Consider the following 23,573-nt stretch of genomic DNA (forward strand, 5'->3'; position numbering starts at 1 on the left):
TTTGTAGAAGCAAAAACTGAAGCTCTGGAAGGTTAAGTATAACTTGCCAAAGATCACCTAGTAACTAGTGTTGGAGCCAGAACTCCAAAATCTTTATGTTCATCTGCAAATAGGAAAGTGTCAGAAATAGCCAAAGCATGATCCTACTAAGGAAGATAAATCCATTCCTGCCAACAACCGAAAGACCTAACAAAATCTTGCCCCAGACAGGAGTCAGACATTTAGGGTTTGAGTCAGCTAGACTATAGTTGCTCGGAAGCATCAAGACAGTTGACTGCAAGAGCTCAATCTCCACTCCTATCCTACAAGAACTTGGGGTTCGTCCCACTATCACACAACAGTCTACTCATGGCTGCAAAAACAATACATTAGTAGTTTTTTTAATCTTTAATTTTTTTTAACCTTTAATATCCCTTTAATACCTACTTACAGCTGTTCTATTCTAGATAATATGTAATGATAATAGTACAAAACTAATTTCATATCAATGTTTGTCCTATCTCAAGATGTCCTGCAAGGAGGTCCCCTGTTCTGTTACCTGAGAACCATTAGGCTCCAACTGCCAATATCACCATATCTCACTGATGCTCTGACAGTATTGTTCTATGACTCCTCCCACTTTTGAGGATTACCCACTATAAAACCAGGCACATAGGGATAGGAGTCAGGAAAAGGAGAGGGCAGGTTGAATCACAGGAAATTAAAGCTCTATATCAGTAAAGGATTTCTAAAACTTTAGAATCATGCCCCCCCACAAAGATTACTCTGTAGATCTCACTTTAAGAAATACTGGTCCCAAAGTCATCTTTTATATCTACTCTTTTATAAATTAAAACTTTATAAAAATAGAACTTCTTTTTGCAGGAGTAATTTGCAATTGAAGAAGCATCATAAACTTGAGTACTCCCGCTCTTAAGAATATAACTATGAATTCCCAGAGGCTCTCAGAATCCAGTTTGAAAAACATCACCCTAGAAAACACCTGAAACGCAAACTAAGGTCCAAAACTGAGAGGGCTGCCAAACACAAAAAGCAAAATTAAAGCAAGGAGCAAATGAATAACATAAATTGGCCAGGAATGGGGAGCATTAAATCTTAGAAAATGGCAAAAGTATGAGACATCTGATTCTAACCAACCCTGCCCCTGAGTATTTCCAAAGCTTCAGATCTAAGATTCTTATTTCCTCAAGTCCTTTCTCCTAACACCAGCCCGTTGTGCTCTTAACCAAGTTCCCAAAGATGAAGGAAAACTTAAAATTTCTTTGTTTCACCTCATAGTTCTCAGCTTCTCCCTAACTTTCCTGTTGCCTGGTTATAATTATAGCTTTCTACTCTTCTAACCTTTTAGTGATTCTCCTCTAGGCAATCATTTATAGTGATTTCCAGCCCCATCCTCCAAGCTCTAGAGCATTTAGCTATTCTCATTTCAAAGGCCTGAAACTCATTAACTCCTAACAAAGTAATAGATGTTAGTTATTATGCTTCCTAAAATTATAGCACCACAGAATGGTGATATTAAATAGAAAAAAATGTGTCCCTTCTTAAAACCTTTTAATCCTTCCCATCACCTCAGATAGTCTGATAAGTACAATTTCATGGACTAAGTCTTCCCATCTCTCCCATATCTCCTCAGGCTCCTACCATATCAGTCTCACCAAGCAAAGATATCAAGTCTCAGGCTAGAGAGGCACTTCCTGCAAGTCAGGCACCAATTGGGGACTACTTCATCATTCCTAAGGGAACAGAAAGAACTAGACCTGGGCTAGGAAGGAAGCATCTCCCTTGGGCTCCCCATAATATGGCCTCCCTCCCCTCCCCCCTAGCCTATGTCTTGAAACCGACAGTGACAGACACGTTCAACTCCCACTCTTTATTGGGACAAAGGAAGAAGAAGGCAGACCGACACCACAGGCCCACCCGCCAGGGGTGTCCAGGAGACTTCAGCACCTAGTACAGCATGAGTATATCATAAATACAGGCAACATGGGATGGGTGAAGTGGGTAAAGTTTCCATACACAGGAAGAAGCCTAGAGGCCCTTCTAGTCTTGGAAACTGAGGCATACACTGCACTGGCACAGTCTACTTACAGATGAAAAAGATAGAGGGGGGCGAGATTTCCATTTTGCAGATAGGGAGCTATTCCCTACTGCGGATTGGAAAGAGGAAAGATTGCATGGAGGGAAATGCCTTTTTATACATCTGGAAGAAGAGCAGATTTCACCTTATAGATGGGAATGGGAGGGAAGGAGGAAAGTTTATTTTACATGTTAGCAGAAATGGATGTGGGAGGAAAGTGTCATTTTGCAGACAGGGAAAGTACTTCGGGATGATCAGTTTACATGGGGGAGAGCTCACAGGCCATTCCATTCCCAGGTGACAGGAGGGAGAGAGGTGCAGGAAAGGAAAAGGTCCTAGGCCTAGAGAACAAGAGAGGTGTACCCCACAGGCACCAGCCCCTCCACTCCATCCTTCCCACAGCGGAGCCAGTCCTCATCCACAGTCGCGATGACATGCAGCACTTCCCCATGCCGGAAGCTCAGCTGGTCAGGTCCTGCAGCATTGTGGTCACAGAGAGCTCGGACTGCCCTATAAGGAGCCAGAGGGAGATGCTGGGATGAAGTGAGGCACGGGTGCCCAGCTGTCCCCAGCCTCACCTTCCCACTGTATGGTATGTCCCTGTTGGTTCAGCTCAGTAAACATCAGTTGGGCTCTGGAAGAGACATGGGGACCATCTATCAACATGTTGATTCTATTTGGGCCCCCAGCCCTCTCCTGAGCTCCAAACCCACTCTTTAGCTGCTTATTTGATGCAATTTGCACTTCTCTGGTGCTTCAAATTCAACATATGCAAACAAAATGACTCATCTTAACCCTCCAAACCAGTCCCCTTGTGTCCCCTATAGTGGTAAATGGCATCACCTTCCACCCAGTTGCTCCTGGCAAAAACCAGGCTGTCTCAGTCTTTACATCCAATCGGTCACCAAAACCTGTTTGATGTTTGTATCTCCCACCACTTTATTTATCTTTCTCTTCAACCCCACTGCCATTGTCCTCATTTAGGCTTCTGTACTCTTTCTCTGGACCACTGGCATATGATCTAACTGGTGTGCCTGAACCTTGACAACCCTCTCCAGCTCCATTCTCCAAACAGCAGTCAGAGAGCTTTTTAAGTCTAAAACTTAAAACCAGCAAGCCTGTTGTCACCAGACTTCAGACCCTTCAATGGCTCCCACTGCCTTGGAGTGATGTCCAGATTTCTTAGCTGGCCTACTGAAGCCATCAACCTCCCTAACACCACTGCCAGCATCCTCCACTCCAGCCACAACTAATGTACTCATAGTTCCTCACTTACCACACCTGGGCTTCTCCACCTTTGCATCCTGTTCCTTCAGATGCACACCCACACCATCACTAGGCCTTCTCTGAGTCCCCAGACCTGGGGAAGAAGCCCCGTCTCTATGGCTCCAAAGGACTCAGTCTTCCTTTCCTAGAGTCTTTCCCACACAGAATTGTAAATGCTCGTTTATTCACTGGTATCCCCACTGGAATACAAGCTCCTTGTGGGCAGGGACTCCAGCAGGTTTTCCTTTGCATTCCCTCCCCCAGCATAATGCTAAGCACATAGTAAGTACTTGAAAAGTAATCGAATGGAAAATCAAGAAGCCTAATTCAATGGATTGAGAGAACCGAAGCCAGACCCTAAAGTCAACGCAGCCCCTCATACCAAATTAGAAGACCCCACTAAAGAGAAGAACAGTGCCCCAGTGGACACACGTGTGCATTCGTATACACATAACATAATAAAAGTTACCACTAACTGGGCACCTTCTGTGTGCCAAATGCTTTTATATTGAATAAAAGCAGGTTTAGTCTTCATGACAACCATAACAAAAGTATAAATTATCCTCTTTTTACAGAGAAAGAAACTAAGGTTCGAGAAATTAGTGTCACACCAATAATAAATAGCAAAGATGCAACGCAAACCAAGCACTGACTTTACAGCCCAAGGCCGTTTACACCGCCTCCCATCCACTCTGTGAAGACAGAAAAACACATAGGTATAACACGCACACCACTTTCTCCCCGACCCTCCTTACCTGTGGGTCTGCGCTGTGCTGGGTGCCGAGACCTCAAGTTCCTTAGGAGAAGAGGGAGTCTCGGGAGGTGCCCCCCGCTTCACCAGAGCCAACACACTCACTGTCGGGGGCAGCCAGCTGGATGGTCTCCTGGAGGAAAGGATGCAGGGTCACAGAGGTCAACCCACCTCCATAAGAAGAACCCAAGTACCCAGGACTTTGGAGGGAGGAAGAGGCTGAGGGACGCAACTGTGGTTCAAAAGAGGTCAGGACTGGTCACTGCTGACGGCAGAGTGGCAGTTGTGGGACAGTTACCTTTAGGGTGACTAGGGAGGTGACAACGAACGTCTACAACACTAAAAACTACAAAGGGACCTATGGAACCAGCAGGCTTAGATCCAGAGGGTCACTAGAGAGTACCTGAAGCCATTAAAGAGCTACCAATGGTCAAAACCTAGAGCAGGAGTTGGCGAACTTTTTCTTTTTTTCTAAAGGGCCAGAAAGTATTCTTGGCTTTGAGGGCCAAGAGGCAAAATGGACAATATTACGCAGGTATTTACATAACTGTTAAAACGTAACGACTTAAGAATATAACCATTTTTACTTCAGGGCTGTAGAAAAGCCAGACTGTTAACCTCTGACCTAAAGGATCCCTACTGAGTTTCAAATTGGGGTGACTGAGGGAATTCCCTGGTCCAGTGGTTAGGACTCAGCGCTTTCACTGCTGGGGCCCAGGTTCTCAATCCCTGGTCCAAGAACTAAGATCCCACAACCTGCGTGGCGCGGCCAAAAAAAAAAAAAAAAAAAACAAATTGGGGTGACTGAGAGGAGATCAGAGGTCATGGAGAGGACCAGGAACCCCATTACCTGGACTTTGGGGCTCCACTCTCAGTTTCTGTGAGGCCCCCAGGCACTCCGAACAGTCTCCCCAGCCATACGCCTCTGTCTGGTGCAGCTTCCTCTGCGGGCAGGGACCTCTCCTGTGCGACCTCAGTTGCAGTCCTGTGATGCCTCGATCCCCATCGGGGAAGAGGGAAGCCCTCGGTGCCGCCAGAGGCATAGACCCGGGAAGCCTGGGTCAGCTGCTCCCACCAGCTGCCTGGGGTAGGAGGGCTTGAGGGGGCCGAAGGGCCTGGAGGGGTCTCCCCAGAAGCCCCCCGGAGGCTCTGGGCCAGCCGACCCCCCCAGTGCAGCATGGCTTGCACAGTCTGCTGCAGGGCTGGAGGCGAGCCTGGGGGGTCAGGGGCCTGAGGCAGGCCCAGGGGCAGGTGGTGGTGGTGCTCAAAAAGCAGGTCCAGGTGGAAGGTGAGCACCGACAACGGCTGCAGCAGGAGCAGCAGCTCCGTGGACAAGGAGGGGCAGCCGCCCCGGGCCAGGGAGAAGAAGCCGGTGGGCAGGTACAGAAGGGACAGCAGGCCTGGGAAAGAGCAGGCTAACATCAGCCCCTGCTCTGGGCCTAGTCCAGAGCATCAGCCCACCAATCGGCGAACATCCTCCCAGGCCTCTTACTATGCTGGGCACTGGGGCAGAGAGAGGGGGACACGGAGGGGTGCAGAGCTGCCACATCCCCGCCTGTGTGGAACCACGGCCTAGAGAGGGAGACACACGTAGAACGTGTGGTGACAAATCTATAACGAAAAGGAGGACCTGAGGGCCATGGGAGCAAAATGGGCGAGCGGGGTGCGGAATGGGGGCGAGTTAGCCTAGTTTGAGGTGGGGGTAGAGCCTCGCTGAAGAAGGACCCAAAGGATGAATGAAAGTTAATGAGGAGGCAGGAGGGGCAGGAAGCCCAATTCTAGGTGGAGGGATAGTAAAAATAGGGCCCTGGGGCAGGAAGAACAGGAAAGGAAGACTGTCACAGGACCAGGGAAAGCCCCAGACCTGAAGGCAGCGAGCAGAAGGCAGAGGCCAGATAACCAAGACTTTGGAGGTTACAGTGAGGATTTGGGTCGTTCCTCCTATGGACAATAAGACTCCCTGAAAGAGCTTTAAGCAAGAGAGTAGTAAGATCTGGCACCAGGGGGAACCAACAGAAGAGATCCCTTCCCCCACCGGCCCCAGCCTAGCACCCCCATCCTCTCCCATCTGAGCCTCTGACCTGCATCTTCCTGGAGACTGGAAAACCACAGCTCCAACTGCTTAGTGCTGGGGGAGAGAGGAGGGAACAGAAGTTCAAGGAGGTGGAGGACTCCAGCCCCCTGTGGGTGGAGGATGGGAGATGAGACTGGAAGAGGGAAGGCCTTCTCTGGGGACATGGGGCACCCACCATGTGTCCCACCCATGACACTCCTGCCATCTCCAGGCCATGGGAGGGATGCCAGAAGGAAGGCCACTCACTTGAGGAGGCCCAGGATGAAGGCATGGAAGCGGCTACGGCTGCTTCTTAGCAGGGCCAGACGGCTGACCTGGCCATACAGGGTTCCGAGGGAACGGGCGCTGGAGCCTGAGGACACAGGGCGCAGTCAGCCAGGCCCAGTCCCTGCCCCAGTCCCTGCCCCCGCCCGCCCAGCCCCACACTCCTCCCCCTTCACCTGGCTTCACAGACGCCTCCACCACGCTCCAGGGGCTGCTCCGGCGCTGCCCAGTGATGAGGTCTTTCCGGAAAGGCTTCAGCCCGTCGGCCACCAGGGCATGGAGGGCCGGACAAAGGGTGGTCAGCACGAGGTGCCCCACATCTGGGCTCAGACGGCTATCCCCCAACTGGGCCTGGAGGCAGTGCAATGGGCATGGGTCCAGAGATACCTCCAGCCTCCTCCCCGCCGATTGCTCCTGCACCTCAGAGCTACATTCACCTCCTCAACCCCAGCGCCCTTCCCACAGGCACCTTCACCTTCTGCACTAAGTTCCGGGCGGCCCCAAAGTGCGAGATGATTTTATCCACTGAAGCGCTGACAGCTATCAGGAGACCTGGGTGGGGGCCAGGGAAGGGAAGAAGCGTCAAAGCCCCCTGTCTCTCCCTAGGCAAACCCCAAGGGACTTGGAGAGCCCGGTTTACACAATTTGACCCTGAGAGAGGAGGGCCTAAGCGAGGGGAAGTTGATTCCCAAACCAAGGGTCGGAAGTCAGGGTGTCCTACCTTTTTTCTGCTCCTGCAGCTGGCCAGTCCCACTCTGGGCTTCTGCCATCCACAGTCGTTGGTCCCCGGGGACGCCGGTGAACGACCAGGAACTACGGACTGGGGTAAGGGAAGAAGAACGCAGTGACACCAGGGGTTACCCCAAGGACTCCAGGCTGCCACACGGGTCATCTCCCGCGGGTATGCAGCATCCCTGCCCTTGAAGTCTTGGGAAAGGGAGCACAGGGCTGGCTGGAGCATAGGGCAGCTCGACCCGGGCTCCCAGAGTGAAATCCTGCACATATGTCAGCACTGCCATCCTGCTCCCCACTTCCCGGTTCCTATTTCCCTTCCTCACGGCCCAGCTCCTCGATCCCGGAAGTCCCGACGTGGGGCAGCTGCGCTCACCTCCCGCCTGCCAGGCAGAGGCCTGTAAGGCGGGAGATGACAGGGCGAGGGAAGGGAGGGGCAGCCTTGTGCCCGCCGCCTGGGGCCCTTGTCAGGTCTGCAGGGACCCAAGGAGCACGTGGGGAGCCTGGACCAATGGAAAGACAGACAGACGGGAAAGGGAGGAGAGACAGGGGAAGAGGAGACCCAAGGATTGGGAGGCTGGAAGGCGCCGGAAAGGGGAAACCGGGGTCCTGCGCCAGCATCTCGGAGGAGGGTGCCCGCTGCAGCCCACGTGGGGCTGGCCCCATGGAGAAGGAGTGACCAGAACCCCCTCAGCCAATGAGCTCAGCGAACTTCACCCTCTACCCTTCCCGAGCAAGGTGGGGATCAGGCTCGAACTGCACTGGCCAGAGAATTCCACAGAGGGTGTGACCCAAGGTCCTTACCAATGGACTTGCTGGGACTCCCTTAAACGCATGAAAGCCTGCTAAGCCCGTATCCACTATGCCCGGGCCTCGAGGGAGAGTGGCCGGGCCACGAAGCGGAAAAAGCAGCAACCTTTGCCCAGTACAGGGAGCCAGCAGGGCCAGACTCCCCAGTACCAATGAACTTAGAATCCGCCCAGGTTGAAGGGCAGGACCCAAAATAGGTCTGGGCGAGGATGGGTGGGGCTTTGGAGTGGGCGGGGCAGCCCCGCCTGAGGCGTGGCCCGCGGGGCTGGCCCGGGTCCTTCTTACGTAGCCTGGGAGGAGGCGGTGGGCTCCTGGTCCAGCGAGGGGCCTTCGGCGGACGAGCTGGCCGTGGCAGCGGGGGGGCGGGTACCTGGCGGAGTGGGGAAGCCGCGGCGGGGAAGGTGCTACTTCTGGGAAAGAGCGGGGACAGCAGCAGTGCCAGCTCAGGGCTGGCCAGGCAAGGCAGGTCCCCCCTAGCCGGAGGCGAATAGGCCCCCACCGGGGACAGGCGGACAGGCAGCAGCTGCTCCTCTGGGGGACTCGGCGCCCCCAGTAGCTGCAGCCCAGCGCCGGGCCAGCCGGCCAGAGGCGCCAGGAGCAGAGACCCAGCTGCGGCCGCGCCCCCACCCTCCAACAGGGGGCGCCCGTCAGCCGAGAACCGGAAAACCAGAGGCCGAGGGAGCGGGAGGGGACTGGCTGCAGGCAGGATTGGCGGGGCAGGTGCGGAGGGGAAGGAGGCCAGCGGGATGGGCAGCCAGGCAAGGAGGGGCGGGAGAAAGAGGGAGCAAAGAGTTAGTCCCGTAACCCAAGGACCCACCCAGTTTCCCTTTCCCGGAGCGCTCCCTGGTAGAAGGGGACGGGAAGGATGGGTGACACAGAATGGAGGGGAGACAGGGGGTCGGGTTGGAAGCTTTGGAGGTGTGGGCGAGGCCAAAGCCCAGCCCTCCTCTCGCTACCTCCTGTGGCCTCTTACCCTCAACGCCGGCCTGCGGGCCTGGTTCCTCCGGCTCCTTTGCGGCTGGGGCCTCCTCACCAGCAGCTGGGCTCCCCGCCCTGCCCTCTTCGGGCTGCCCCTCTGCTATGGGCTGCAGCCCAGGTCGGTTCTTCTTCCTCCGTGGAGGGACGGGTGGAGGTGGGGGCCGGGGCGGGACCAAGGACCAGCCAGCTGGGGGGTCTCGGGGCGGGACTGGCGGGGGCGGGGCCCGGCTTCGGGACCTGAGTTCCTTGAAGGTGGTGACTTCCCGGGGAGGCGCCGGGGAGCCACCGAGCGACCCCGTGGGGGGCAGCTCGGTGTCTGGCGAGAAGACGATGAGCCAGTCACTGCGGTCTTTCTTGGCCTGCGGCACGAGGGGCAGCCCTGGGCCCCGCTTGCGCTTCTGGGCCAGCTCGTGGAAGGACGTGATTGTCCGGTGGGGCACCGGCTCCTTGCTGACGTCACTTCTCCATTCCCCATCAGTTTTCCCTGCATCTGTTTTGGAGCCCGTATCAGTTATTCCTGTATTGGTCTTCCAACCGGAGTCGAATTTTCCAGGTTCAGTTTTCCAGCTAGAGTTAATATTCCCATTGACTTTCCAATCAGAGTTATTGTTCTCAGTGATTTTCCAGCCAGCTTCAGTTTTCTCTTTGTCAATTTTCCAAATGGGGTTGATTTTCCAACTGGGTTCGGTTTTCCCAGCATCGATTTTCCCATCATCAGCCTCTAGGAGGTCAGAGGTAGGGAGGTCCTGCTCCTCAGCCTCATCCTCTTCCTCTAGTCCTGGGGAAGGCAGGTCCTGGCAGGTGGTCAGGGCATTGCAGTTGGAGTCCAGGCCAGAGCCAGGTGGAGAGGAAGCTTCAGAGCAGGAATCAGGAGAGCAACAAAAGCTGTCTGGGGAGCAGGCGCCTGGACCTGCAGAAGCCAGTGGGGAGCCTTGCTCCAGAGGAATGATGCTGGGCTGAGGGTGGACACCCTCATTGCCAGGGAGGTCCCTGGAGTAGACCGAGATGGGGGACTCATCAGGGCTAAGATCTGAGCAGGAGCTGAGAGAGGAGGAGCAACCCGGGTCTGAGGGAGAGGCAGCCCCCTCTTCGTCCTGTGCTGGGTCCTGCCGGTTTTCTAGGCCTGGCCCATGCTCCTGGCAACATCGGCAGGGAACGGCTGGGCTGTTGGAATTGGCGTCCACCAAGGTCCCGCTGCAGGGGCCCCGGCTCTCCTTGCCCCCAGTATCACCTGGGGGAGGGGATGTGCTCAAGGGCCCCTCCCGAAGCTCCGGACGGCGGGACAAGTGCAGGCCCAGAGAGACATGCTGGAGGTGGATGTGGTTGAGGTTGCAGAGTAAAGCCCTCTGAGGGGACAGCATGGTGCCAGCGGCGACGGGATGGCCTCTAGAGAATGAGGAGGAGCAGGCCTCTTACATCCACCTACCTGGCAACCGCAGATGCAGCCCTAGAAGACAGGGATGGTGAAATCCAGCCAGTGAGGGAGCGGGCCGCGGGAAGGACACGGAGGTGACTGACGGCTGGGGCAGGCCTGGAAAGGCGCCTTGGACAATATTTAAATGAGATGCAAATAGACATCGACTGGCCATTAGTTTCCGCTGCAGTGTTTGCAGGTGGAGTCGAATGTAACCCCCCAGGAATGGGGCGGGGAGGGTCAGAGAATGCGGCTGCGCTCTCGATCTCCTTGGAGGTGCAGGGGCTTGGAAAAGAATGGGGCCCAGAATGGACTCCGGGTCCTCTCTGCTGCAATCTGGCTCTGCTCCCCAGCCTGCCCCTCACTCCCAGGGGAAGGGGTCAAGGGACGCCCCGCCCAGATGCTCTGAAATTGGGTGGTGGGGAGGCTCGTCTGGCTGGTTGATGCAGGAAAGGGGCGGGCGTGGGGGAAAGGACGGAGCAGCCGTCATCATGTCAACTCCGCCTGGCAGTTAGGCCAGCCGGCACAGACCCCGAGCTCCGGCCTCCAGCCACGGTGCACGTTCACCCTGCTCCGAAAACCAGCGCGTCTATCCATTCTCTCCCCATTTGTCTCTATCATCCAGCTACCACCCCACCCCTTCTCTATTCATTTTTTACCGCTAACCTCTCTTGCCCCACCCCGCGTGCCCCAACCCGTCCATCCACACCCACAGGACGAGCCATCCTCACCAGGGTCCTCCTGCAACCGCTCCAGCGTCTGCTCCTTCGCAGCTCGGGTCCCCGCCCGGCCTGCACAGACTGGAGGGGAGGGGAGCTGGGACAACCGGCGCCAGCGCTGCGCAGCCGCGCCCCTTCACGCATGGGCGTGGCGTGGCTCAGACCCAGCCCCCAGCGCTTGACGTCTCGCCTGTGTCACCCACCCAGGCCCGGCTCAATGGCTTTTGATGCAGCCTAAGCTTTCAGTCCCAAGAGGGTCCTGAAGCCAAGGCCCGAGGTCCTCGCTTCCATGCAACTGCCCCCCACCCTGCCCATTCTAGACAGAGCTGCGCCCCTGGCTGGCACAAGCAGGAACAGAAGAACCACAGGTTAGACAACAATTTATTGAGAGCCTCCCCCTCCCCCTTCACAGTCTCTAAGTCACTTTTTCCGCTTGTAGATCTTGTTTGCTAGCCCCAAGAAGATGGCTGGGGGCAGGGGCGCAGCATACTGCTCAATGAGACCCATAATGTGGCTGTAACTGTGTTCCTCGTACTGCGTGAACACAGCCCGAAGATTCATCTCCTCGTATAGCGCCTTTACCCGGGCCACCTTCTCGGCCTCCTTCTGCCCATAGTTCTCCTGAAGGATTGGAGGCAGAAAAATGGGCTTATTAATCTCCCCCCAGCACCTCCAGGTCCCCTCTCCTTCCCCCATCCAGATATTCCAGAACATCTCCAATGCCATTCACTCCATCCCTGCCTCCAGTTTCAAGTGTCTCTTAGTATCTAAGATCTTGAACCTCCCCCTCCCCATCCCCATCCCAAATGCTCAGATAGTGGCTCAGGCCTCAGTTTCCTCTAGTCCAGGGTTTCCCAACCCTTGGCACATTTGAAATTTTGGGCTGGATAATACTTTGTGTGGAAAGCTACTGTATGCATTGTAAGATGTTGGGCAGCATCTCTGGCCTCTACCCACTAGAAATACCTGTGGCATATGCACACACACCAAGTTATGGCAAAAAAAAAATGTCTCCTGACACTGCCAAACGTCCTCTGGGGGGTCAAAATCACCCTCACTGAAGAACCACTGCTCTATCCCCTTTTTCAGCAGCTCAGGGATCCACAGCCCTCTCTCAGGCACCTGCAGGATCTGGCGCTGTTCCGGAGAGGCCCGTTGCAGACACTGAACCACCAGCCAGCTGCACTTGTTGTCCTGGATGTCAGTGCCGATCTTGCCCGTCACACTGGGATCCCCAAAGAGATCAAGGTAATCATCCTGGGTGGGGGCAGGTGCAGAAAAGGAGGAATGGAGAGGCTCCAAGGCAGGGAAAGAGGAAAGTTGGAGCCTTTTCTCTGCCAGTACCTCATGCCTTCCTACCTGAATCTGAAAGAACTCTCCCATCTCCAGCAGGATCTTCTTGGCATTGGCATGCTCCTTCTCCCCATCAATGCCTGCCTACAGTGAAAAGGGGATTAACAAGCCATACACCAGAGGTGCCTTCATCTTCCTGTGGCCGCTTCATTCCACGAGGTCTTGCCCCAGTGCAGCCCCCAAATCTTCTGTCCTCTCCTTTCAGACATCCCTGGCTTCCCTGATCTAGGAAATCCTGACTGATGGCCCAGCCCCTATCCCACTTATTTTAGCTAGGTCTTCCTGTGAGTCATGGCAGAGGTGAGTCCATTCTGGAGGCCCTCAGACTATCTCTTCTCTCACAAGGCTCAGTCCCTGAGTCACTCTGATCCTTCTTCCTAATCTTTTCGCCATTTCCAAATTCTTTCAGGATGAAAAGGAAACTTGGAGAAGGTCAGCACAGACAGTTAATCCCACTGACCACCTCCGAATCCAGCCTCCTCCCTCTCAGCCTGAATTATATCCTCCCCACGCCTATCCGTACTCAGAGGGAGGATTTATTGTTCCCCCTTGATGGGCCATCCACATTCATATTAACCACTCAGTTAATTTTCACAATAGTTCCATGGGTGGGGATTTTTATCCTCAACTTACAGCTGAGGAAACAGACTCAGAGAGATTAAGTAACTTGCTCAGGATCACACAGCCATTCAGTGGGGGCACCAGACTGTCCAAAGTTGTCTGCCCTGTGGCCTCCTATCCAAAAGCCCGCATGGGCAAGGCAGCGAGGGTGGGGAGGCTCACTCACCATATACATAGCAGCAGCTACAGGAAGGTAAAAGGAGTAGAAAGCTGTCTTGTACTTGACAATAGATTTGTACCTGAGTACGGGGAGAAGATAAACTCCTCAGAAGGATAACGCCTCCGCCCCAGCCCTCCCTCACTGTCCGGATATGGTTCTCATTGTCCCTCACCTCTTTTCAGTGAATCTGCCAAGATCTACATTGCCCTGGGGGGCCGTGATGAGGTCCAGGGTCTGTCCGATCTCAGTCTGATAAGAACTCTAAGGAAGAGGAAAATGGCCCATGACCTGGGCTTTCTCCAGGGCTGGAGAGAACCCTGAAATCTTGGGCCCTACATCCCATACCAGTTGACACCTGGGCAGTCAGAAAGACAGCAGGAGGGAGAGAGGGGCCCAAGACTCAAGGCCCATCCAGTCACACACACAGTCCCTTACCACTCCTCAGTCACAGAGACACAGAAGCCCCTCTCGCCACCACCACCCTCCCCAATTCCCTTCCTCAATTACTTCCCCATCCAGGCAAACCGAGGTATCTCCTGTGTCCCGAAACAAGCTAGACGAGAATGTCCTACAGAGGCCAAGGCTACTGTGGGCAGCCTCTGGGCACTGAGCCCTGGTCTGCAGCACACCTGCAGGAAGAGCTCAATCAGGTTCATATAATAGGGCTGCTCCCGGCAGTAGAACTTCAGCAGGCGGTAGACACATGCTTCCAGAAGGAAAGCATCATTGATTGCATCCAAACCTATGCCTGGCTGTCAAAGACACAGAAAAACAAGCAATCAGTCTTTGGCCTAGACTCATACCAAGAACCTGTAACTCTGAACACCTCCACAGGCTCCACGTGACCATCTCCCCGTGGCCTGTTCCCATGCCCACCGCTACCTTCCCGCCCACTTTACCTTCTGATACCAGCAGATCTGGCCCCGTCGGGTGAGGGATGAATCCATGATGTCGTCTGACACCACGAAGAAGGCTTGGAGCTAGGAGAACGGAAAGTGGAATAAGAGCCCCAGGGCTCCTTATTACTGTTCCTTCTGCCAGCAACAAAGCTGCTGCTTTTGAGAATCACTGAGCTGGTAAGGAAGGTCAGGATGAGGAGGCCGAGGACTTTTTTTTTTTTTTTTTTTTGCCACACTATGTGGCATGTGGTATCTTAGTTTGCCAACCAGGGACTGGACCCGTGCCCCTGCACTGGGAGCGCAGAGTCTTAACCACTGAACCACCAGGGAAGTCCACCAAGAACTTTCGTCTGTGCTGTGGGACTTTGGAAAGTTACATGACTTCTCTGGCTCAGGCTTCCCAACTATAAAAAGGGACAAAAACTCCCTTGTTTTCAAAGTAAGAGACACAACAGATCTCTGACATCTCCAGACAAGCAGCCCTAGACAATCCCTGGTATCAGGGAGATGATGAAACATCTTCATATACTGGACTCTCTTGCGAAAAACTTCAGTGAATGTTTCAAGTAAGATTTCTTCATGCAATTTGACTTTACATGACTTGTGGAACAAAAAAGCCTGTTCCTGTGTCCTCCCCGGGCACTCTGCTTACCTACTCCAGTGACCAGGAACAAAACCCCACCTCAGGGAGCTCGTTAGGGAACGCAGGTCTAATAGGATGGAACTCAAGTCTGACTTCCGGTAACTTTCACCCATGGGTCTTAAACATCATCAAAGGGCTTCCTCTTCTGAGTGCCAGCCTACTTGAAGGTACCCAAACGTGCTGGTTCCCCACAGGACTGTGAACTCCTTGGAGGCAGGGCAATGTGTTTGTCCCCCTGGCACTCCCAGAGCCCAGTACAGCATGGTCCCAGAGTGGGTGTGTCATAAGTGTTTGTCTAAGAAATAAATGAGAGAATGAAGCACTGTAACGTCCCCCAGGATACTTCTTGCAGTCAGGCTACACATTCCGGCTCCTTCAAACAGCTTTTGAAGACATGGTTTTTGTTTTTTCTGGGGTTTTTTTGGCTGCACCACGCGGCTTGCGGGATCTTAGTTCCCTGACCAGGGACTGAACCTGGGCCCTCAGCAGTGGAAGCGCCGAGTCCTAACCACTGGACCACCAGGAATTCCCCGAAGATACAGTTTTGAAATCTTCACCCCACCCTGATCCCTGTATGTGCTCTAGTGGATCTGCATCGCTCAGAGGAAGTGCCCAACACCACCCACCAGCTCACGTGTGGGCAGAGAAAGGGTTATGGCGATCGCTGCTCTTGTTTCAGGCAAAGTCCCTGTGCACCTTGACCTCTGACTTCGCCCTGGGGTGGGACCTGGGTTTTCCACACCGGGGGCACACGTTTTATTTATGCTGTGTTTATTTGGAGTGGCATTGTTCCCCTGAAGCCACAGGTCCACTGCCTCCCCTGAGTGATTACAAGGGCCATCTGGTTTCAACCAGCACCACTCAACCAAGATTGTCTCCAAAGGGCGTTCGTTCTGCGGCCTCCCTCAGTCTTCTCTGCCCCCCAACTGCACTTTCTATTTGTTAGGAGAACTTTAAATCTATAGGGATGGTACCACAGTACTGGGTTGCGTTTTTTTAGTCATCTTCCCAGGTACGTACTATAGTGGGAAGTAACGGGAAATATACCACATTACCTATGTAGCATCCTTACCAAAATGTTCACCCTGATTATTTCCTCATGATATTAATCAGACTGCATTGTGAGATACTCTACCAAATAATTGGCCTGGACTTTAAAAAGTCAACTGTGATAGAGGAAGTATTCTAAAGACTGGAGAAAAACTACCAAATGTGATACATTACTCCTGCTTGGATCCTGGATGTTAAAAAAAAAAAAAAAAACCTATAGTGGACAATTGGGGGGGATTTACAAGTATTTAAATATGGAATATACATTAGATAATATTTTAGTACCAATGTTAAATATCTTGGATGTTGCTATGATCTGGATGTGTCCCCCACCAAAATTCGTATGTTGAAACCCTAACCTTCAAAGATGATGGTATTAGAAGGTGGACCCTTTGGGAGGTGCTTAGGTTATGAGAATGGAAGCCTCGTGAAAGGGATTAGTGCCGTTATGAAAGAGACCCTACAGAGCTCCCTTGCCCCTTCCACCTGAGGACACAGCAAGGAGATGCTGGCTATGAACCAGGAAGAAAGCCCTCAGCCGACCGTGCTGGTGCCTTGATCTTGGACCTCCCAGCCTTCAGAGCTGTGAGATATAAACTTCTGTTGTTTATAAGTTACCCAGCCTGTGGTATTTTGTTGTAGCAGCCCAGACAAAGATGTGATAACAGTATTGTGGTTACATAGGCAAATGTCCTCATTTTTAGGAAGTAAATGCTGAAATAGAAAAATAAGAGATTGAAGGAGATGAGGTAGAAGTGAAAGGAAGATAGAAGCAGAAATTATAACAAAAATCATCCAAAACAATGGTGGACAGCTCAAATGGAATCTTGGGGAAGTGACAGAAGTACAGCTGCATTTAAGAAAACATGGGGCGGGGGGGGGGGGGACTTCCCTGGTGGCGCAGTGGTTAAGAATCCGCCTGCCAATGCAGGGCACGCAGGTTCGAGCCCTGGTCCAGGAAGATCCCACATGCCGCGGAGGAACTAAGCCCGTGCGCCACAACTACTGAGCCTGTGCTCTAGAGCCTGTGAGCCACAACTACGTGAGCCCATGAGCCCACGTGCCACAACTACTGAAGCCCGTGCGCCTAGAGCCCGTGCTCTGCAACAAGAGAAGCCACCGCAATGAGAAGCCCCCCCACCACAACGAAGAACAGCCCCCGCTCGCTGCAACTAGAGAAAGCCCGCGCGCAGCAAGGAAGACCCAAAGCGGCCAAAAATTAATTCATTAATTAATTTTTTAAAAAAAGAAAACATGGGAGTTTCCTGGTCATCCAGTGGTTAGGACTCGGGGCTTTCACTGCCAGGGCCCAGGGGTCAATCCGTGGTCAGGGAACTAAGATCACGCAAGCCGCATGGCACGGCCAAAAGAAAAAAACACCCCCAGATGCACCCAGTGCAGCTGAGGTTAACAGCAACCGATTCTACCAGGTGAGCTGTTGGCCCCTCGCACTCTCGCCTCCCTCCGCCCCACAGCTCTGCCCCTCTCCTCCTGCCCTTCCCTCCTTGCCCGCCCTCTGTGTTTATGGGCTCCTCGGCCCCTCCAGATCCCTAGAAGGGCACCAGGGGCCCTTCACCAGGGGCCCCGTCCACAGTGAGGCCATCGTCCTTCTACCTCCTTGGAGGCAAATCCCTATTCTCCAGCCCCATCTCTCTTATAGGCTCCAGATTGGAATTTCCAACACCTGCAGGACAGACAGCTCCACTTGACCTGCTCATACAGAGAATGCGGTGTGGCCGACTCAGCTCGTCACGTCCTCCCTCGGGCCAGCTGCTCCTCTCCGCAGGCCAGAATCACCCGTCATTCGCCAAGCCCTGAGCGTCTTCCCTCCTGGGCTCACTGGCCCCCTCCTCAGGGCCTGGCACCGCCGCCCCCAGAACCTGGTCCCCCTGTCGCTAATGAAGACTTTAGGCCAGGCCAGCAAACCATACACCTTCAAGGGCCAAGTGAGCTTGGAGACAGGAAGATGTGGGGATTAGAGCAAGATAAAGACAGACCCACACATGTCCTGTCGTGGGAAAGTGGCCTCAATTCAACTTCAGCCAACTGTTGCTACATGGGACTCTGGACCCACATCTAGCAATTTTCCAAGTAATGCTAGAAATCTGGTGTTTTATGTGAAATCTCTTCTTTGTTAGATTTAGGGAACTTAATTTTAAAATATTTTCGAAAACTACCAATGGGCTTCCAGTTTTCAATCTTTGCCACAGAACAACGTTCTAGAAGAACTACCTTACTTCTGCGGCTGTCCTCTGCTCAGAGGAAAGAGTTGACAACTTTATGGCCAGTTCCAAGGCCCTGGCCCACAGCAGGTCTACAGGTGAAACGTGTACCCACTGGCAAAAGAATTTCCCCACATTTGTTAACCCTTGGAGTAATTCACTAAGTCTGGCTGCAGCACACCAGAGGCACAGAAACACAAACAACCAAGAAACCAAGTCTCAGGCCCATCCGTCCTTGCCCCACCCATCCCAGGGTACCCCCACTCTAGTAAACCTCGTCTCCTCCTGCCCCTCCCCCTCCCTCTTACCAGTTCCACACACCAGCCCACGGTCAGGGCCCGCCGGAGACTTTCAGCATCCTGCTTCCTGGGCTCCACCAGCTCCCGGAACGCTACCAGTACTGTCAAACCCCGATGGTACTTGCCTCCGATGGCATTGTACTCCAGGACCTAGGGGCAAGGGCAGAGCGACAAGGCATCAGGGTCTACAGAGCAGCTATTCTGAGAGTTCTCCTTGCCCTTTCCCACTTCCAACCACGAGACCTAACTTTATCCTCCTCAACCCCAACCCCTCCTTCAGGCTGCCTCCGGAATTGCTATTCTCTTGGCTTCTTCCCAAATCCTGGAGCACAGCTAGAAGTTCTCCAGTCCCCAGGCTCTCTCTGCATTGCCTTCTTCAGTACACTTAAAGGCTCCATACGGGAGATTAAAATCTGCTCCCAAACCCCCAGGACAGGGCTTGAACTGGACGAAAACTCTGTACGTGCTACTGATAGGGACAGAGTAAAAGGACAACGTAGGTGATTAAATAGTTAATCCCACTAGGGGACTGTAAGTAAAGAAAAAAAGTATGGGAGACCCCTGTAAGTTAATGATCACTGAAGAAAGCAGGTTCGCTTAACCACAAAACCAAGCAGGCCTGCTTAGCAACAAAACCATGCACCAGAGCATAAGATATGCCCCAAAACAATAAAATAATGGTGGCATGAGACCCACATCCTGCCCAGTGAGTTCAGTAAGTTAATGACCCCTAGAACATGCTCTCTGCACACACAAAAAACAATTTATGGAAAGGCGACATTTCAGTGTGAAAGACCCTCATTGTACTAAGACCTGAAGTAATTGTTCCATAGCGACACGACAGTCCTGGCTTAAACATATAGGGACAAGAAAACTCCCCTGCCCAACCCGGAGGAGGAGGTGATGATGAAAGCATGACATCTACTCAAGAATGAGGAAGAAGGTGGTTTTGTCCTCCTCCCCACTTTTCCTTTGATTATAAAACTGCAGCCCACAAAGTTCTTGGGGTGTGGCACCCTCTCACCCACTGGCTTGTAAGCCTCACAAGCGTTCTATTCTAATATATCACTTCTTTTCTATCACTTTGCCTCTTGCTGAATTCTTTCTGCGCTGAGACATAAAGAACTGGAGCTCCTCAGAGCCCCCAGAAACACCACCTAGTGGCTTCACTATGGGAATGGCTGGCGTGCTCACGTCTCTCCTTCACCCCGTCCCCAATTCTCCTAACTTCCCCTTCACAGCCCATTCCTCCTTTCTCAGCCACCTCCTCCAACCCACAGTTCAACCTATCTGCAAATGAAAAGCCTCTTTCACTTTATTAAAGGCAAGCCCCCTACCCACAGAGTTGGCCAGAGGACAACTTGGAGGGGACCGAGGTTGGGGAACCCACCCCCCACTCCTCCAATGGCATCCCCTCCTGCTGGGGCTTCTCATTGTGCCTTCTGCTGCCCTGCTGTCAACCAGATCTAATTCACTGGGAAGACTTCCCTTTTAATCTCCATCCCAGTGTAGACAGACATCCTTTTCCTTAGTTTCCCTCAGACAAATGAGACAGCATTTACAAAAAGAATTACTAGATACTCCAAAAGAGAAAAAGAATTAGGCAACTTAAGTATCCCAGCAATAGCCCCTGTTCTAGAGCAGGGGTTTCTGATGATACACTAGCTTCACTCAGGCCCACTTCAGACTGCTTCCTCCCAGGTCCCTGACAAGGTAGCACCTTAATGATTTCTGGACACCTAATTCCCTTTCTCAACAAAACTAAAGACTTACCAGGTTCAAGGCCCTCCACCCCCATACAAAGCAGTCTGGCTGGCTCAGCAGAACCACAAGGCAGGATTGATCGGCTGACTAAATATACCTGCCCAGGCCCCAGCCCCTCCAGAGTGGACCCAGAGTCACTCACATAAAAGCCTGCTCCCATACCTGTCAAAAGCCAGAGCTGGATCCCACACATGCACAGAGAGTGCAAAGGTTCACTCTCTCAAGTCGTAAACCCCTCACCTCCTTGAGTCGGGCAATAGCATCTCCTGTCTCTGGGTGTCCAATGTCCTCCTCAGTCAGCACCTTGACAATCTGGGAGAAGTGCTGGATGAAATCCTGCCTTTCTTGGGCATAAACATCCAATTTCTGGTCTCCATTCATTCTGAGGGAGGAGTAAAATGCTCTGACAAGAGGGAGGACAAGTCAGAAACCTAATCAGCTGCTCCCCTCCCCAAGGCCCCTCACCCCGCCAAACTCACCGAGGCTCCTCTGTCCATGCTTGGCACCAGCAGCGGGCACTGTGCCAGGCCCCCAGGACTGGGCACCCATGCACCAGGGAGGGCTGCCGTAGGGAACCCAGCCACCTCTCCCGGGGTACCCAGCAGGGGGCTGGCAGCAAGAAGAACCCCACAGATCTCAGCCAGCGGGACAGGGGCAGCATGGGGGGTGGCCTAGGGAGGGGGCATCAAGCACTCCCTGCAGGAGCAAGCACCAAAGGCAGATGCACGTTGTCAGCTCCCCGGGTCACCCGCCAAGCTTTCACCTCCATACCCAGAATGCCCCACTCTCTTCTGGGCTGAGCTTGAGGGCGTTTACAGAAAGAAACGCAGGGAACAAAAAGTATGGCTGCGTGACCAAGACTCAACTGATCACACTTAAAATAAGACGGCTAGAACTTAATGCCACCTAACTTTATCCGGTTGAGAAACCGTCAACGCCTCTTCCAGGGAGCCTCTGGAATTGCTACACTCTTGACTTCTTCCCCCAAGTTCTGGAGCACAGGATAAAAGAGTCCAGAGTAAAGGACCTCAGGACTGGGGGCTGGGAGGACCCTTAAATCACCCTATTTTATGGAGGTCAAACTGAGGCTCTAGGAGATAGGAAAATACCTGGGGAGTGTCAGCGCCAAATCTAGAACACAGGTCTCCCCTGGTAGGCGGGGAGAGGGGAGCGCAGGCTCTGAGATGCCTCAAGAAGAGAAGTGAAGGCGGAACCCCTGGGTGCTATGGACATGTAGCCTGGGGCTCTGGGACTGGGCGTCCTGAGCCTCACAGAACTGGGACTGCGCAGACAGCCTCGGAGCAACACTGGGTGGGTGGGGAGGGTTCGCAGCAGAAGAGCAAAGCAGGGTGCAGTTATCCTGTGGGGTTTCAGGAAAGCACATGGCAGAGTTCAGGAGTTTCTGCACATCCACAGTGTCAGTCGGTCCACCAACCCCCAAAACGGGGGAACTCTAACACAACAGACTGGACCTCCTGTGCCTTAAAGTATCGCTACAGAGGTAAGGCCGAGTTTCTAACCCCTGCCAGCCCTCGACCTCTCTCACCTGTTCCTGGACGCCAGTTGCTGCTCCAGATTGTTGGCTGGGTACTCCTAAAAGCCGGACCGCTCGGCGCTCAGCTCCTTGGGACTAGTAGTTCTCGATCTCCTTTCACTCTAGGTAGAAATGCCTCATTAGACTACAGTTCCCGACATGCCATAGGAGGGACAAGGACCACGCGATCTAGTGCTGGCTGGCTGGGCGGAGACGAGCCACACTGATTGGCTGCTTCCCCTCGTATGAGCATGAGGCCCTGTAACCAACAGCCAATGGAAGGGCTGCGCTCAGGGCCGGAAGCTAGGAGGAGCTGGAGTGGGCGGAGGGTGGGGTGAGGATGGATGCAGCCGAGGTGAAAGCGTAACAGTTTGGGAATTTCCTGCACCCTAGCTCCGAGCTGTCACCTTTACTACGCACTTAAATTTTCATTATCTTCCTGTGCAGTTGAGTGGCACATTACTAAAAACCCAGCCGGACCAGCTTGGTCACTTAACAGGTTGTCTAACTGAGGCAAATCATTTAACTTATCTGAGCCTCAGTTGACTTCCTTGAGACTATCTCCCCTCACGTGTTACATGAGGATAACACTGTGATATAAAGTATATAAAGTGCTTTAAGTGCTCAAGAAAGATAAGACTCAGCAGAAACTAGAAACTTTACACTTACACACACACACACACACACACACACACACACACACACACACACACACACAAAACACTGCTTACCCACCCATCATGGGTAAATATAAAAGCTAAAACTATGAAAGGCTTAGAAGAAAACATAAGGGTAAGCCTTCATACCTTGGATTTGGCAATAGATTCTTAGATGTGACACCAAAAGCATAAGCAACAACAACAAATAGATAAATTGGACTTCATCAAAATTAAGATCTTTTGTATATCAAAGAACACTATCATAGGAGTGAAAAAAAACCCTACAGAATGGGAGAAAATATTTGCAAATCATACATCTGATAAGAGTTTAATATCCAGCATATATAAAGAACTCCACAACAAAAATACAAACAACCCAATTAGAAAATGGACAAAGGACTTGAGTAGACACTTCTCCAAAAAAAATACACAAATGGCCAATAAGCACATGAAAAGATTCTCAATACCATTAGTCATTAGGGAAATGCAAATCAAAACCATAATGAGATACCACTTTACACTTAGTAATATGGCTATCGTAAAAACAAAAAAATAAAAAACCTGAAAATAACAAACACTGATGAGGATACAGAGAAGTTGGAATCCCCATACACTGCTAGTGAGAATGTAAAATGGTGCAGTCGCTGGGGAAAGCAATTTGACGGTTCCTCAAAATGTTAAACATAGAATTATTATATGACCCAGCAATTCCCCTCCTAGATATATACCCAAGAGAAAACAGAGAGGCAAACAAACTTGTACAGCAATGTTCATTGCAGCATTATTCACAACAGCCAAAAGGTGGAAACAACCCAAGTGTCCATAAACAGATGAATGGATAAACAACATGTGGTATATACATAAAATGAAATATGATTCAGCCTTAAAAAGGAAGGAAATTCTGACACATGATACCACATGGATGAATCTTAAAGGCACTGTGTTAAGTGAAATACACCAGATACAAATGAAAAAATACTCTATGATTCCACTTACATGAGGTACCTAGAGCAGAGACAGTAGAATAGTGGTTGTCAGGAACTGGGGAGAGGGAAGGATAGGAAACTATTGTTTAACGGGTATAGCGTTTCATTCTGAGGAGATTTTAAAAGTTCTAGAAATGGGTAGTGGTGATGGTTGCACAACAGTGTGAATACACTTAACGCCACTTAGCTGTACACTAAAAAAATGGTTTAAATGGTCTTTTTTTTTTTTTTTTTTTTTTTTTTTTTGCGGTACGCGGGCCTCTCAGTGTTGTGGCCTCTCCCGTTGCGAAGCACAGGC

General features: G+C 52.3%; 2 protein-coding genes across 7 annotated transcripts; both read right to left on the reverse strand.

The window, feature by feature from the left end:
• Positions 1–2,002: 2,002 nt before the first annotated feature.
• RUSC1 (RUN and SH3 domain containing 1) lies at positions 2,003–10,313 on the reverse strand (the record flags this gene model as incomplete). Of its 5 annotated transcripts, none has more annotated exons than XM_082864361.1 (10): positions 2,003–2,587; positions 4,099–4,227; positions 4,945–5,494; positions 6,176–6,222; positions 6,415–6,520; positions 6,609–6,783; positions 6,908–6,984; positions 7,154–7,252; positions 8,260–8,670; positions 8,948–10,313. In XM_082864361.1, 10 exons carry the CDS (start codon positions 10,311–10,313, stop codon positions 2,419–2,421), a joined length of 3,129 nt encoding a protein of 1,042 aa, XP_082720487.1. In that variant the 3' UTR covers positions 2,003–2,418. The 5 variants fall into 5 exon arrangements, with proteins under 5 accessions (XP_082720487.1, XP_082720486.1, XP_082720489.1 ...); XM_082864360.1 differs by having other exon boundaries at positions 6,902–6,984; XM_082864363.1 differs by lacking the exon at positions 8,260–8,670 and having other exon boundaries at positions 4,945–5,176.
• Positions 10,314–11,458: 1,145 nt separating this feature from the next.
• On the reverse strand, positions 11,459–21,746 carry FDPS (farnesyl diphosphate synthase). 2 transcript variants are annotated; one of them, XM_082832466.1, is made up of 10 exons: positions 21,643–21,746; positions 20,337–20,499; positions 18,342–18,482; positions 14,119–14,199; positions 13,849–13,971; positions 13,392–13,480; positions 13,226–13,298; positions 12,445–12,522; positions 12,208–12,342; positions 11,459–11,706 (listed from the first exon to the last, which is right to left on the reverse strand). In XM_082832466.1, the coding sequence occupies exons 2-10, from the start codon at positions 20,475–20,477 to the stop codon at positions 11,506–11,508; spliced, it is 1,062 nt and encodes a 353-aa protein (XP_082688592.1). In that variant the 5' UTR covers positions 20,478–20,499; positions 21,643–21,746; the 3' UTR covers positions 11,459–11,505. The 2 variants fall into 2 exon arrangements, with proteins under 2 accessions (XP_082688592.1, XP_082688591.1); XM_082832465.1 differs by lacking the exon at positions 21,643–21,746 and adding an exon at positions 20,576–21,084.
• Between the last annotated feature and the right edge of the window lie 1,827 nt (positions 21,747–23,573).

Source organism: Leucopleurus acutus (genome assembly GCF_964270905.1).
Source record: "Leucopleurus acutus genome assembly, chromosome: 2".
NCBI lineage: Eukaryota > Metazoa > Chordata > Mammalia > Artiodactyla > Delphinidae > Leucopleurus > Leucopleurus acutus.

Bases quoted from the DNA above. Each gene is read 5' to 3' on its own strand.
- FDPS (XM_082832465.1), bottom strand. From the start codon at position 20,757: ATGCTGCCCCTGTCCCGCTGGCTGAGATCTGTGGGGTTCTTCTTGCTG. The intron at 13,299-13,391 runs GTGAGGGACAAT...CCCCGTACTCAG, and splicing joins GGCAGATTCACTGAAAAGAG to GTACAAATCTATTGTCAAGT. The intron at 12,343-12,444 runs GTAGGAAGGCAT...GCCCCCACCCAG, and splicing joins GAGAGTTCTTTCAGATTCAG to GATGATTACCTTGATCTCTT.